The sequence below is a fragment of the Panthera leo genome, chromosome C2 (assembly GCF_018350215.1).
Source record: "Panthera leo isolate Ple1 chromosome C2, P.leo_Ple1_pat1.1, whole genome shotgun sequence".
NCBI lineage: Eukaryota > Metazoa > Chordata > Mammalia > Carnivora > Felidae > Panthera > Panthera leo.
This window is the reverse complement of record NC_056687.1, coordinates 10,511,743-10,527,133: the sequence shown is the minus strand read 5'-3', so window position 1 is coordinate 10,527,133 and position 15,391 is coordinate 10,511,743. Positions and strand designations below refer to the sequence as shown.

Below are 15,391 nucleotides of genomic sequence, written 5' to 3'. Positions count from 1 at the left end.
GACAGAAGAGGGGGATGACACAGACAAGGAGGCCGTATGAAGGTGAAAGGGGAGCCTGGAAAGGGAGAGCCAGGAGCCGAGGAACACCCGGAGGCACGGATTTGCGTGCTCGAGACGGGGGGAGGGGCACAGAGAGAGGGAGACAGAGGATCCCCAGCAGGCTGTCCACACCGTCAGCACAGAGCCCGAGGCGGGGCTTGAACTCACGAACCGTGCGATCACGACCTGAGCCGAAATCAAGAGTGGGATGCTCAACTGACTGAGCCACCCAGGCGCCCCTAACGGTTTTAAGTGTTTTCCATGGGCTGAATCTACGGCTCACCGCTTCATGCTTCACGATGGTCCTAGAATCTCCAAGCATAATTACTGCTCTTGTTTTGCAGGTGGAGAAACTGAGGCTTTAAGTGGTTAAGTAACCTGCCAGAGGTCCCAGAGCAATACACGGTAGAGGCCGGGGTCAGGCCAAGGTGGTCTGCCTGTTGAGCCTTCACTCGTAGCCACTGTGCACTGTCTTTCTAAGCCGTTAGGTCCTCAGCTCAGCTCTCCCTCTCGCCATTTAATCATCGGTACCACGGAAGTGCTCCAGCTAGAGTTTTATTAAAACCTTGCTCTTCTGAGCAAAAACTCTGTATGTGTGCGTGCACCCACACACCCGCGTGCCGGCCTGTAGATTACCAGAATGAGGGGGCTGTTCAGAACATATCAAATCCTCAGAAGGAATATTCTATCCTTAAGATCAGGCCCTAGAGTGAACCCTTCTTTCTTGTAATTAGAAAAGCATTAGAAGGAAACCAATTTGACAATACATTTCATATATTAAAAAATAAATAAGTAAATAAACCCATCATTCATACCAAAAAAAAAAAAAAAAAGCATTAGAAGAGCATTGCCAACACGCTCTGGAAGACACGGTCCGATCCCCTTGAACGACATCCATGAAAACGTTTGGTCTGAAAATGTAGTCCCGCTAAAAATGTGGTTTATGATTACGGGCGCTGACAGCTCACGAGGTCGGCGGCTCCTTTGAAGGGCTGGTTTATTAAGTACTTAGCTGTGCGGTGCTTGTGAATACATCGCAGGCATTTTGAGCCGTGCCGTTCGAGGGGGTTCTGTGTCGCTAACCATGCCTCGCCATCAACAGAGCGCGAGAGGAACTCACAGGCCGCGAATGGAAATCAGGGGTGATAGACATACGGTAGCCACATTCAACTCAAGCTACAATGGCACAGGCCTTACGGCCTTTTGCTCAAGGAGAAAACAGACTTAGCTTTCTTCCCATCCCCCTTGCTCTTTTTCTGCATGTCTACGACGCGATTCATTGATATGAGCTTTTCAAACTTTCCTTAAACCTACAGTTTACATTGCACCAGCCAAGAACATGGGAAACAGTAAACTGGGTTCTCAATTCCTGCCTTGAGAATGCTTTCAGCTCTGTTAACTCTAACCCCTCCGCCTGCTCCTGAGAAGAGAGGACAGGACACAGCAGTGGCACCTGTCAGCTCGCTCACCCACACGTTAACTCTTTTTTTTTAAATTATTATTATTTTTTTTACATTTATTCATTTTTGAGAGACCGACAGAGACAGAGCACAAGCGGAGGAGGGGCAGACAGACAGGGAGACACAGAAGCCAAAGCAGGCTCCAGGCTCCGAGCTGTCAGCACTGAGCCCGACACGGGGCTCGAACTCACAGACGGCGAGATCATGACCTGAGCCGAAGTCGGACGCTCAGCCGACTGAGCCGCCCAGGCGCCCCTCACAGGTGAACTCTTCATTCTGTATCCTTTCCACTGTTTTCCTTTTCCCTCCCTCCCTTCCCTCTCGCATTTATTTATTTTTCTGTATTCACGGGGACACCCGATTCAGGCTTGATCTCAATCGTGTTCAGATTCTGACATCGTAAACCCCTAAAGGCTCTCAAGTTCTACCACGCTAGATAAGAGTGATTTTTAAATCATTCACTTTTCACCTTTACCGCATGGCTTCTAAGTCGATTCCTAGCGCCCTGACTAGTTTACTTTGTCGTGTAAGCATTAAATGACCATTTGTAGATTTACATGCGCAAACCCCTCTGGCTTTGGACTATATAGCCTCCCACCCCACTCTGATTTTGAACTTCTAGAAGAAAAAGGAAGGAGAGAGAGAGAGAGAGCGACAGAGAAGAAGTGAGGAGAAGAAAAGAGAAGTTTGATATTTTACCCCCAAGGCTGGAAAGGGGATTTCTCTCACCTCCTACAGGGAAGTAGAAAGGTTTTTTTTTTCCCTTTTGTCAATGTGGCTGATAAACACTGACATATGTAACCGGATAGCTGAGGAACAAAGTCAATTCATACCTCCAAAAGCTTCACAGACAACCGTAGCCTTTCCAAAGTAACTTTGACTTTTGGGGAAAATCACTATCAAAACAAAAATCGTTTGGAATACTAAAAGTCAGGAGGTGAATCTGAGATGTCAGGGTCTCCACTCTCCGGCCATACTCTCAACTCTCGGCGAGAGGCACGCGCATACTCCTCAGGGCTGATCAGAGGTGGCCTGTGTTTGGACATCCGGAAGTTTCCGGCAACAACGGACCCCAAGAGAGACAGACTCGTACATGCAGGAAGGCCGGGCCGCTGCCCCAGGAAACAAAGAGCAATTGGGAAGCCCTCCTCATCCTTCGTTCCCTCACGCTGGAGATTCATGATTCTGAGTTAAGTGTCCTTTTGTCCCCAGCTTGAAAAATCAAGCCCCCCGCCCCCCAAAAAGATAGCTTTTCAAGGTGCCCGCCACAGAGTCTGGCCCTAAGGTTATCATCATCAGCAACATCTAATGCTAACAGAAGGCAAGTGAATGTCCAGCTCAGCACTCCTCCCCTCGCCCCTTTGAGGATCTGGATCTTTCGACCCTGGTCAGCCTTGAGTCTCATAGATCCTTGATCCAACAGAACCTGCCACCCTTGCAACGCTGGCTCCGTAGCCAGAAAGGTCTGGGTTTGAGTCTAAGTCTGCCATTTCTGCTCTTGGAGAATCTGGGCAATTGTTAGCCTGTGGGGTTTATCCCCTCTGTCTACAAACCACATCAGGGGATTGCGGTGAGAACAGAATAATGTGTACGAAAGGTCTGACCTGTGCCGAAATACATCCTAACAGGTTAAAGAGCTAAACCTCACGCCAACATGCAGCAGAACTACAAAACTTTGGGCCCTTCCTTTCTCCGGTTTCTTCCGATGTGAGTCTGTCTACCTCCTCCCAGAAAGGTGGGGGTTATGCAGCTGTAAATGCGGCTCATCAGTTCTGGTAAATCAGGAGTCAAATTCTTAAAATGACTTGCTTGGGTCGCCTGGAGCCATCTCTAAAGGAGTGCGTGTGACCGATTGAGCATCAGCGACTTCATCTTGCTAGAATCTGTCCCGTCCCATCTTTTGAAAGGACACGTGTCCGTTTTCCTTCCCATGACTCTACGAGAATCCTAAACCTCGCCCGTGGCAGTTCGTGATGCTCTCTTGCCTAATCGTGTAGCCGCGACAAAATGGCTTTCTCTTCACTTTTAAGAGCTGGTAGGGGCGCCTGGGTGGCTCGGTCGGTTAAGCGACCGACTTCGGCTCAGGTCAGGATCTCACGGTCCGTGAGTTCGAGCCCCGCGTCGGGCTCTGGGCTGACAGCTCAGAGCCTGGAGCCTGTTTCAGATTCTGTGTCTCCCTCTCTCTCTGCCCCTCCCCTGTTCATGCTCTGTCTCTCTCTGTCTCAAAAATAAATAAACGTTAAAAAAAAAAAAAAAAAAAAGAGCTGGTAAAGTAGGAAGTTGAAATTGACCTCAGCCCTCTTACTAGTTAAAAACCTCACCAAATGAACAGTGGTTTGGTGGGTGGCGGCCTGCCCCCCTTTTCCCTTACCTTGCTTCAGATAATTTGAGATGTCTGTTTTGGGGGATTCTCAAGCACATCTGACTGCAGATAAACAGAGGCGTTATTCTACATCTGTGATTTCCTACGGGCAGAGTTGAAGGGGCAGGCGGAGCTCTCCGGATGAAATCCCAGCCTCTCTGTCAGCCCACGATCTCTCCAAGCCCCCAGCTGCTGACGTTTCCAGATGCTGAAAACATTCACACATCTGTACGGCACCCTATTCAACTTCCATGACTACCTTTGGGATATTTTTCTTATAGCGATTGATGCCTTTTCAGAGAGAGCCATAAACACATGCTGAATTTTTACATAAAGCATCTTCTTAAATATAATATGGAGTCTCCAGAGCTAAGCCAGGAAAATAACCATTTTCCCACTTGTCAAGAACAAAATGAAGGTTCTGGCTGAAAGAGACTTTACTATTATCCCTGTTAACTTTCTAATTTCGGGGAAAAAAAATCCCCAGGGTCTACTCAAAACATGACTAAGGGAAAAAAAAACATTTCCTTATAGAAAAAAAAAAAAAAAGGAAGAAAGAAAAAGTGGTTTTACACGAATATATCTTGGGCGGTTATTTTTAAAAAGTTCCTATAATTTTACAAGTGATGTACTGACCAGCAAATCATATTTTGGAAAGAAAGGGCATTAGCAATATAGTTAACACATTCTTTAGCATAGCAACCAAGCCTCTAGGGCCCTCTAAAAGCAAGTTATTATTACTTACATGTTGCAGAAGTAAAAAGTTTTCAAAAGGAACAATAAAGGGGTGATGCTCTGTGTTAAACCTGATACTCTGCTAAGCATACAGTATTCCAAAGAGCTGAAGAATGCCCGTCCACGGTTGTGTCTCCACCCAAGAGCTGCTGACTGCCGAGGACAAGAATTCAATTACCACCCTCCCCCTCTCCTTTTTGGTAAAAAAAAAAAGAGCGTATCTGACAAGGAGGGAAATCAGATCTGATTCACTCCTCACCAAAACCGTCTGAAACAAAGCTGGCTTCAGGGTGACCATTTCAACTTGCCCCCGCTGTGGTTGAATTTTCCATTGCTTTTTAAAAAATGCTGACTAGTTTTGGTTCCAATATCAGGAGAAAAAGGCAAGTCCCTTCATCAACCTAGTAGTATAAATGGCCCGGCATACGACGAGAGAATAAGAGAATAGAGATCTTCCCTTTGATGTCACAGATGGAGGTCTGCAGGTGACGTAAAGTAATTTCAATGGCCCTCAACACAAGATCAAAAAATCTCCTTGACAGTTTGTTCTATCTGGAAGGCAAGTATCATTTAACCCCTTGCCCATCGCTGTCCATTAATGTGCCATTCGACCCAATTCACCGTCCACGCTTGCATTTTGGCATTAGAAAAGATCAGTGTGCATATTTTTGAATGACTAGTCATGATAAAGCACCATAAACCTGATGCTTTCACGGAGGCTATTTCTCAAGACACCTAAGACGAGTTTGTAGAGGAGACACAACCTGCCCGAATCAAGCTTTGGGTTTCTGTTCCGATACAAAGGGGCCACTCTACCCACAGGCCACTTAACAGCTGTGTGCCGAGCATCTGACGGGAAGCCGTCTTTGGGAATTTTCCACTCAAATTAAAGAACCGCCCCCAGAAACATAATTATGAGAGCCTGGGACAGGAGCTGTCGAACTCTGGGCAAGAGAGTCAGCCTACTCTTCGAGGACCCCCCGAGCGCTAGCCCCAAAAGAGGGGTACTGGTCTAGAAACCTTAAAGAACTCACGAGGAGAGCACATCCCGCAATACGACACACACAGAGAAAGCACCCGGGGAAGCGAATTTTGGCAGTCTCAGGGGGCAGGTAGCGTGTCCCTGGCTGGCCACCTGCTCTCTCCCCCAGATGTGTCCCTTATCTCTCCCTTTGAGTCCAACAAGCCTGCTACTTGGAGAAGAGAATCTGACTGTGACCATATCACATACAGCTGTGTGCTGCACAGCACAGAGTAAGGGACTGTATTTCGGAAATTTGACATGGTATCACAGAGCAAATAACCATTGACGTCAGTGGTTTCTACGGTGCAAATGAACTTTGTGTATTATCTAATTTGGCACAGGGCATTTTATGCAATTATTGTATTTTACAGTGTTTTTGCAGTTGCTAGCTAAACCCCAGGGTATGCGTGTATGGCTGTGTGTGTGTGTGTGTGTGTGTGTGTTAATCTGCACTCTTTATTGATTGCAAATTTATTTATTGTAAATAATACCTTTGATGTGATGGCAGCCAGACTTTCCTCGTATTTCTTTATATTTTCGTAAAGGACATATATTAATTAGGTACAAGCCCCACCAATGATCTGAGGCCCACAGGAACTTGAAACCTCCTGACTTTCACCTCGCTTGGGGTGTGTGCGTGTGTACGTGCGTGTGTGCGTTCTAGCCTAATGGGTAGGGAGGAAAACAGCATAGCCAAAGCTAACTCTTGAAAACATTCAAGATATTATCTACGGATAGATAGATATCTCTCCATATCCTAGGCAGCAAAGCCTCCGGATCTGGGGATCTCAGTACAAGGCAGATCTGACTCAGTAGGTCCGGGCTGGGCCAGAGACCCTGCGCGTCTGCGAGGCTGCTGGTCCGAGGACCACCCTCAGCGCAAGGAGGAGAAAGAAGCCAGGACTGGTCTGGGGGAGGGGGTGCGGCCCGAGGGCGAGGCGGGAAGCGGGCTCCCTCCAGGTACTTACCCTGCATCTGACTCTGAGGCTGAGGGTTAAAGGCAGTGGAGTGGTTCAAGGAGGCCCGAGGGTTGGGTGTGGGGGCTGGGTGGTGTGGGCTGACCCTCATGGCTGTTCGCCGCAGCTGCTCCAGCTCACTGAGCCGCTCGGAAAAGGACAAGCTCCCGGGCTTGGTCTGATCATCTAGTTTCTGACGATGTCCTATTGTGGGGAGGGGGGTGGGGTGGGGAGGGGAGAGGGAGGCAAGGAAGGAGGGAGGGAAAAGATCAGAAAATGTATTGTGGATTTCCTGACATCCGGGGTTTTCTTGTCTTTCCCCTCCCTCTCCCCTCGCCCCCAACGTGGCTTCGCCGGAGGTCTGCACGCTTGGCTGGGGCGCCCCGGGGGGAGATTCGGGGGCCCCCGTCATCCCAGGCCACTGGGTGGCCCACCCAGCGTGCGCCCCGTCTCCCTAACCCCGTGCGCCCACCTCCGCTGGGCAGAACGCGGTGGGCGCACCCGCCTGGGTGACCGCGTCAGGTCGAGAGGGAGAGAAGGAGCATCGGTGGTTGGCGCTCGGCCGCACACCGCGGGCGAAGCTGTGGCAGCCAGGAAAGGTGCCTTCCCTGCGGCATCGGAACGGCCGCTCCCTACTGCAAATCCAGTCACCACTGGCAGGTTTTAGAGGCAGCAAAGTGGGCCCTTCCAGCAGGAAATGAGGTGTGGCTGCAAACCCACAGTCCCTGGGGAGGTCCGATTTCCTGCTAAATGCAGGGCTCGGGCAGCCCCTCGGCCCCTCTCCTCTCCCTCTCCTCGAAAGCTTTCTACGGGCATTCTTGAGCATTCCTTCCTGAAGCCGACTTCCCCAGGTGCACCCTCTAAGAGGGGGGTGGACCGGAAGGTGTAGCCTGGGCCTCAACGGGTCCAGTATTCCCAGCAGGCTGGGCCCACTGGAGCCCAGAGGATGTGCCAGCAGACCGGATGAGCTTGCCCAAGGGCTCAGGAATCCAAGGGTGGGGGGCTCAGTGTCTGTATAGATGGGGAGTGTCCTTGCCTTGTTCCCCATCAAAATCACTGTCACCACGATGCAGTGAGCAGAGGCCATTCACATGGGACAGGCCGGGAGGGTTGGGCCTCCCGTTTCCTTCCTTAATTCCTCCAACAAAACGTCTCTACACTGGAGACGCAGGCCTGTCAAGCAGAACTGAGGCTTGAGATGTACCGATCTAGCCACCGCGGGGCCAGGCGATTCATTCCCCTTTCAAAGACGATGTGCCCCTGCTCCTTCCTCACCCCTGTGGTTCGAATAAAGGGTCATTGACCAATTTCACACACCGACCCCCCCAACCCCCTCCGCCGTTGTCAGGTGGCCTCCAAACAACACTGGACCTCGTTGCCATAAACTGGGGCTGCTTCGCATGCCCTGACCCAGCCCGCAGTTAGAAAGAGAATTCCAGGAGTCTACTCTCCCCGGCCTGGGGGGCAGTCGGGTGGGAGAAGTGCATTTCAGCCCAGCTCCCGATCGCTACAATTACAAAATTAAATTTTGTAACTTGTATTACGGCTCCAAATCTCCGTGGCTTGCCGTTTCTTCCTGCTGCCAGGCCCCTTGGCACAGTGGATGCAGTCTCAAATTCCAGACCAAAAAAAGGACCCACTATACTGCAGTGATTTTTATCATGGACAAGACCTGTTTGGCTCCAAAATGAGGAAAACGACTTAAGCATAATATTTGTGTAGTTCAAACGCAACGCTCCCTCTTTTCATGTGTCACCAAGGCAAATCTGGACTCTGATTCAGCCCCGCAGCCCACAACACTCGACCTGAACACAAACAGCCTGAGTCACACAGGGCCAGCACACATGTGAGAGGCCTCTTACCGGCTGAGTATTTTAAGCACTGGCCTTGTGGGCGAAAGGCCATAGGGCCAGGTCCCGGAACAACTCCTGTCATCCCTTTCTCTCAGAAGTATGAAAATGTCTTTTTCTAGAACATTCTATTTCAGTGGATCATGGTGTAATTCAGTGTCTCTGGATGGATCTTTCCCTGACTCCTCCCTCCTTTTTTTTTTTTTTAAATGTTTATTTATTTTTGAGAGAGAGAGAGAGCATGAGCGCACGCACACAAGTGGGGGAGGGGCGGAGAGAGAGGGAGACACAATCCGAAGCAGGCTCCAGGCTCGGAGCTGTCAGCACGGGGCCCGACGTGGGGCCCGAACCCACAAACCGAGAGATCATGACCTGAGCCGAAGTCAGACGCTTAACCGACTGAGCCACCCAGGCACCCTGACTCCTTCCTCCTTTTATATTTGGGACAGATTCTTAGCTTTCCGCTGATCAGACCGAGAAATCTGGTATTCCTACAAGCAAAAGCATTCCGACTCAGAAGCCATTCAAAGCAGTTTTAAATGCCTACCACGACCTAATGGTTGGTATTAGGAGTCAGGGAGAGAAGAGGGCAGGACAAATGATTCTGGGGAGTTCCACTGCCTCAGAAAGAATGGCGAAATAATGGCGCAGAGGCTTCCAGCAGGTTTTGTACCCATTTCAAAACCTTGGGCACCCAGTGGCATTTTTGAAGAACACCGTGTCAAGGACAGAGGGTGATCCAGAAGGATGATGTATACGAGATCATCGTGAGTACACAACATTTGGCAATTTGGAGTCTTCGGTCTGCCTTTGAAGAGCGGCTGTCGGTTGTGTCCGCCTCGGTCCCCAAGGTTGGGGATCACGTGCCACCCAAAACATGGAGCAGGAATAAGTCATTTTAGGTAAGCCGCTACTGTGGCCGGGCACAACGTGAGATGATTTGTTTGCATTAGTCCCCTCTCATTGCCCTACGTCTAAAAAAACCAAAAGTTTTAACATGTGAGCAATTTCTGTATCAGCTGACACCTGCCCAAATCGTAGTCATTTACAGAGATTAACTGATGACTGCCTGCTTTAGCAGGAATGTTCGGGCATAACTCTCAGAGAAAACAATTCTTCACTCGCAGCCATTTTCTAAGCCCCGAGAGTCGGGAGGCTGAGTTTAATGCCAGAGGAGTGGGGGGAAGCATTCCTTCCGCGCCCTCCCCACATGTGATCCTGGCGGTAAGTAAGAGCCTTCTTATCTTTGCAGGGAATCTCCCCTCACCAGTCACTTCCTCACCAGGGTGCTAGAGGGTCGTAACACCAAGGCAAGGGGTGGGGGGGAATAAAAAGCATTATCATCTGAAAGGTGTGGTTCAGATGCATTTATAAGCTAGATCAAAGGAACACCTAACTCTTCTTTTCTGAAGCCATCAGATTTCATGGGCCAAAGAGGCATATTTTGTATGAAATACAGGCGCTTCCGATATAAACTTTCAAGCCGGGGAAAATGGATGCTTTAGGTCTCCGGTTTCCTGTATCTGCGTGCAATTAAAATGTCAATTTGCCCCCTGAATTTTAAATATGGGAAATGTCCACTATCAAGCTCCCTTTTCTTCCTTCTTGCTGAGTACTGGGCTTCAGAGGGCAGCAGGGAATTCAACTCTGGATCAAGTCTAGTAGAATTACCATGCAGCCCTAAGCATGCACGTTTGGTAGTCTGACTTTTGGAGCCCACTGTAAGTAAGCTGAAAATGTTGACACGGTGGCCCTTAAAATAGTGGCTGCTTTAAGATTTCATACCAGGACATCTCAATGACTCTTGAACAGAGTTGAAAAGGATACTTAATTTTGTTTCTCTCTTACTATTCCCACATTCTGGAAGAAGTATTTGATTAGGATTTTATTATATACATAGTGTCATAAAAAGCCAAAAGAAAAAAAAAAGGAATAAAAATAAATTAATCCCATCTGCAAAATTTTACTTCTTCATTCCAAAGATATACGTCCTGTAGCTTTCTGGGATAGCTGCCCACAAGGCATCCCTAAATGTTATGATAGCCATGATGGATAATGAGACCAGCTTTCGATTTTTCTGCTATAAAAACTAGACTGAGTAGGTATGCATCTCTCTTCCATAACTGAACTATATTTTTTAAGAAACCACGGTTGAACTGTGGAATATGATATTTTCTCTTTTTAAATTTTTTTTAAAGTAGTCTCCACACCCAGCCTGGAGCCCAACGTGGGGCTTGAACTCACGCCCCTGAGATCAAGACCTGAGCTGAGATCAAGAGTCCCGTGCTTAACCGAGCCACCCAGGCGCCCGAACTATATTCTCTATCACAGAAAACAAGTAAGTCTAAATTGTCACATTTTCCTGGAAAATTTTGGCCAGAGAGAATAATTTTATGGCAGCTTGTCAGCCCATGTTTCTGGTGTGGGTTTACTACTTTTCTTGATAGGTTCTCAGCACAAAAAGTAGGAAGGCATAGATTCGAAGCATTGTCATGATGAACAGTTGAAGAAAATGTATGCGAAATGATAATACCAAAAAGATCTCTATATATGTATAGATACATATATTTGTGTATGTCTATACATGACCTTGTGAGTCTTCTAAAAGCATACAATTCTAAAAGCATACAATACAATTCTTTTGCATTTCAAAAGATGCTTGCTGGTCAATCTGATACTAACAACATGGGTCTGGATATAAAAACCTGGGTATCTCCCCCTTAATTTGTTATGGCTTTAGGACTATGGAAAAGAAATTGACGTGTGTAGACAACAGCTCATTTTTCCTGGTATAACAGTCTAAACTCTAGATTCCGGGGTTGTTAAAGTCTTGAGGACAGGAAAGTAATCATACCGAATGTGAATGTGATCCTTCCTTAAAGCACCTTGCAGGTGATGAAATAAATCTTTCTAATAGCAAAACTATCTGTCTGCTGGCTAATTTAATGTTGGACAGTATTGTCCCATTGTCCCATTGTGTGTGTATATATATATATATACACACACATACATACATACACATATGTATATATCATGATATAAAATATATAATATGTATGTTAGCATATTATATATTAGGATACATATTATATATTCATGTTTATAGATTGTCCAGTGCCATATAAACTTTGGTAACCTAACTTCTCCCTCTAATTTCTCCCCATGTTGTCAAACTAGGACATCCCTGCAAAGTTAGAGTACTTCAGAACTGGAGACGTGCCGGAGAAATCGGCTTTGTTTTTTAAGCCACGTGTGAGAAGTGAAGTTCAGACCGGTTGTGTCATTTATCTAACCTCACACAGCCAATGAGAGAAGGAGGGCAGGTCTGAAAACACACCCACTCCCTCGAACAGCTGCCCACCCACCGCCCCGCAATCTTGCTCCTATCCATACCAATTTCTGTGCGCGCCCCCCCGGTGGATCGATAGGAGAGTGAACGGTGTTAGGTAATTGTAGGTCACCGGGCCACCAGAGCACCATAAGGATTTGCACTTTCTGCCTTTACTGTCCCACTTCTGTTCCCAGCTCGTGTGTAGAGCCAGAAGTGTGTTGTGACCCCACAGTAGAGAGCTATGTCTCACACACCTGAATGAGCATCCGAATCGTGGGGCATTCTGGCTTGGTAGCCCTGGGGTGTGGCCTGAGAATTTAGACGTCTAATAAGGCCCAAGCGATGTGACACCCCCCCCCCCCCCCCGCAAGCTGGTCCAGGGAACATCCTGGGGATTTGAGCGAGACAGGGGGGTGACTCCTCCCTTCAACGTGCTTCTAACTTTCCCTGGGCTAGAAATGAACACACCAAATATACTGGAACTGTGTTTAGACGAAGTATCCACGAGCGCCGAGTGACGAGTGACCGCCTTGTTTTGGCGACAGCTACCTGGTGGTCTTTTTCTTAATCTTTTAACTCTTCAATGTATGCAGGACGGCTGTAAGTGCCAGAGGTCTGCCCTACAGACAGGTGGGCGTAGACCATTTCCCTCCCGCCATCACTGAGCTGAGTCGGTGACTCACCCAGGCTGTGCTCAGGCTGATCTGTAAGGTGAACCCAGAACGTGACTCCTGCTCTGGCGTCTACGGAACGACTTTGAAGAAGAGCAGGAAAGGGTTAATGAGGAACCTGTTGTTCCTTTCCAGTCGAAGCCTCTGGGTGCCCCCAAGGATGGGGGTGTTAGAGCAGATGCCGTAATCCTTCTCTCCGCCAGAGAAACAACATGGCACCAGGGAAACGTGACCGCCAGTCTGCCTGTTAAGAACCTCTATTATAAATCTGCTTTTCCACCCAACTTTCCTGCGGACAAGAGCAAGTCTCTTCATCACCCAGCCTCCTTATCTGGAAGCCTGGAATTAAAGGACTAAGATGGATGACTCCGAGGGGGCTCTAAAAGCATTCACGGCAATTATATCTCAGCAATTAGCTACTCAACTCGTTCTGGTTGGGTGACTCCAAGCACAGGCTTTCTTGAACAACCTCATATGACGTTAGGACTTTCAAAGGTTTCTTTCTGTCTTTTTTTCAGCCAGACACCTGGCCTGTGGGAGCCAGTCCCAGGCTCAACTGTCTAATTGGTCTTTGGAGCTCTAGCTTGAACCTGGCATTCTACCCGGCACGCACTGCCCTCCCGGGTGCTGGTGGTCAGCAGGTTTGCACAACATATCCCGAGAATTCGCTCTCCCCCTGTCTCCTGCTGTTTCGTCAGTGGCCTTTCAGACAGTTATTAGTGACCTAGGACATCACTGTTCTCGGATCTTCTCCTCTCTCCCCTCAAGCCTTCGCCGAGCCTTGCCTGCTACCTTGCTGACTGTAGGGGCATCGCATTCTGGGTCTCGGCCCCTTCCCCCTCATCATCGAAAGGGTGCATCCAGAGGGAGTGGGCCATCAGACTCCCCTCAAGACCTGCTAAAAAGGAGTCAGCGGCTGCAGCTGGGAAGAGAGCCAGCCTGCTGAACCTTACTCCAGGGTTTCATTTCCCTGCTTCTCTGATGAGATGGGAAATAATGATACTTCTTGGTCCCCTGCCCTTCCCCTGTCATCAGTGGCAAGGGGAATGTAAGGCTGAGATTACTGCTCATTCCTCTCCCTGTGTGTCTGTCCACGCCCCCTCTCCCATGTGTCCTGGGCACATGCCCTCCTACCTTCTACAGGTGGAAAATCACACTGAACCCTGGAGAAAAGTCTGTCGGGGTGCTGCTTCTTCCTAGGTAACGTGTTTCGACTTTCTTAGGGATCCCACAGACACGATGCTTTACCCCAGGAGAATCACCAATGGGGAGAGCGATGCCTTTGGTTGGGAAAAGCTTCGATTCTCTCGCAGGTGGCAGTAGGTAAGCGAGTGACCACAAGTCTGGTCGTGCGTGGGGCTTCCCTATCCTGGGTCTTTCCAAACCGTGGTCCTGCCTTGGCCCTTCATATGGCATAAAGCTCATGTTTTAGAGGCCAGCCTGGCATTTTGCTATGCCTGCTTTCTAAGGCGAATACCCCTTATTTTGAAACTAGGAGGCAGGCAGTGTGAGTTCTCTGCTCTGCTCCAGCCATACTGGCCACCTTGCTATCACTCCCAAATGTCTGCCTCCGGGCCTTTGCACTTGCTGTTTCTTCTGCCCAGAATACCCCTTTCCCAGATATCTGTGCACCACATCCCTCCATCCTTCAAGTCTTTGCTCAAATTTCACCTTCTCCCTGAGACATTCCTAAACACCCTAGTTTAAATTGCAAAGTCTCCCGGCCCAGTCGACCCCTTAGCCCTTTAGCTTTGGTTTTCTCCATGGTACTTATTAACAATTACTTCTGGTCTGCCTGCGCCCACTGACTGTGAGGTCCACAAGGGTGTGGGGTTTTGCCTCTTTTCTTCAAGTGGGGTCAGAATACGACTTGTGGAGGAAAAACGTCATAACTGAGCGCATCAAGTTTCATGTGGAAATGTCTCATTAGAAGTCAAATAGTCTGTCTGGGTGGCTCAGGCCGTTAAGCATCCGACTCTTGATTTCAGCTCAGATCATGATCTCATGGTGTTTGGGCTGGAGCCCTGCGTCAGGCTCCTTGCTGACAGTGCAGAGCCTGCTTGGGATTCTCTCCCTCTCTCTCTCTGTCTCTCTCTCTCTCTCACACACACTCTCTGCCCCTCCCCGTTCACACACACACACACACACACACACACACATACACACCCCGTCTCTCTCAAAATAAATAAATAAACTTAAAAAAAAAAAAGAAGTCAGTGGGGGCACTTGGGTGGCTCAGTCGGTTGGGTGTCCGACTTCAGCTCAGGTCACGATCACGAGGTTTGCGAGTTCAAGCCCCGCGGCGGGCTCTGTGCTGACAGCTCAGGGCCTGGAGCCTGCGTCCGATTCTTGGTTTCCCTCTCTGCCCCTCCCCCTGCTCGTGCTCTGTCTCTCTCTCTCTCTCTCTCTAAAAAAATGAACATTAAAAAAAAAAAATTAAAAAAAAAAAGTCAAATGGTCTGCCCAACTTGTCTTCTCTAATGTTTCTTTCATCGTGCCAAAAAATAAAAAAAGAATAGATAAGAGGCCCTTGTGCTGAGTTGAGCACAACACCCTCATGTAAAGAAAGAGCTGCTTCGGCTCCCCTTGTTTGTTTGTTTTGTTTTGTTTTGTTTTTTTGTAGCATCTGCACACACACGCAGACACAGACACACACAGACACCCACACACACACGGTCCGACGGGCAAAGACCCAACCGCTAGAGACGAGTAGGAAAGGAAAGGTATACAAAGCAACAGTACAAGGGAGAGGCAGAGCCAGCTGGGGCCAAAGCCAGATGAAAACTAACAGAGACTCCGGCGGAAGGAAGGCCCACGCGAGGCCTGCCCCCCACCCCCAGCCATGCCCCCCAGATTCGCGGGACAGAAACAAAAACAAAACGGAGCTGCTCCCGTTCCAGCCTCAGAGCAACAGGACAGTGGAGTTCTTAGCTCGCTCGCAGTAGCTCTTTGAGACCCGGACC

The 15,391-nt window shown here is 48.8% G+C and overlaps 1 protein-coding gene across 5 annotated transcripts in view; it reads right to left on the bottom strand.

Moving 5' to 3' along the window:
- RUNX1 (RUNX family transcription factor 1) overlaps window positions 1-15,391 on the bottom strand; it is a 251,876-nt gene that overhangs the window by 32,729 nt on the left and 203,756 nt on the right. For 4 of the 5 annotated variants that reach the window (XM_042903602.1, XM_042903601.1, XM_042903600.1 and 1 more), the window contains one exon: window positions 6,589-6,780. The exons of the other annotated variant lie outside the window; for it this stretch is intronic. In XM_042903602.1, the coding sequence (XP_042759536.1) occupies window positions 6,589-6,780 (192 nt within the window). The remainder of the gene's footprint in view (window positions 1-6,588; window positions 6,781-15,391) is intronic. 5 annotated transcript variants of the gene reach the window in all.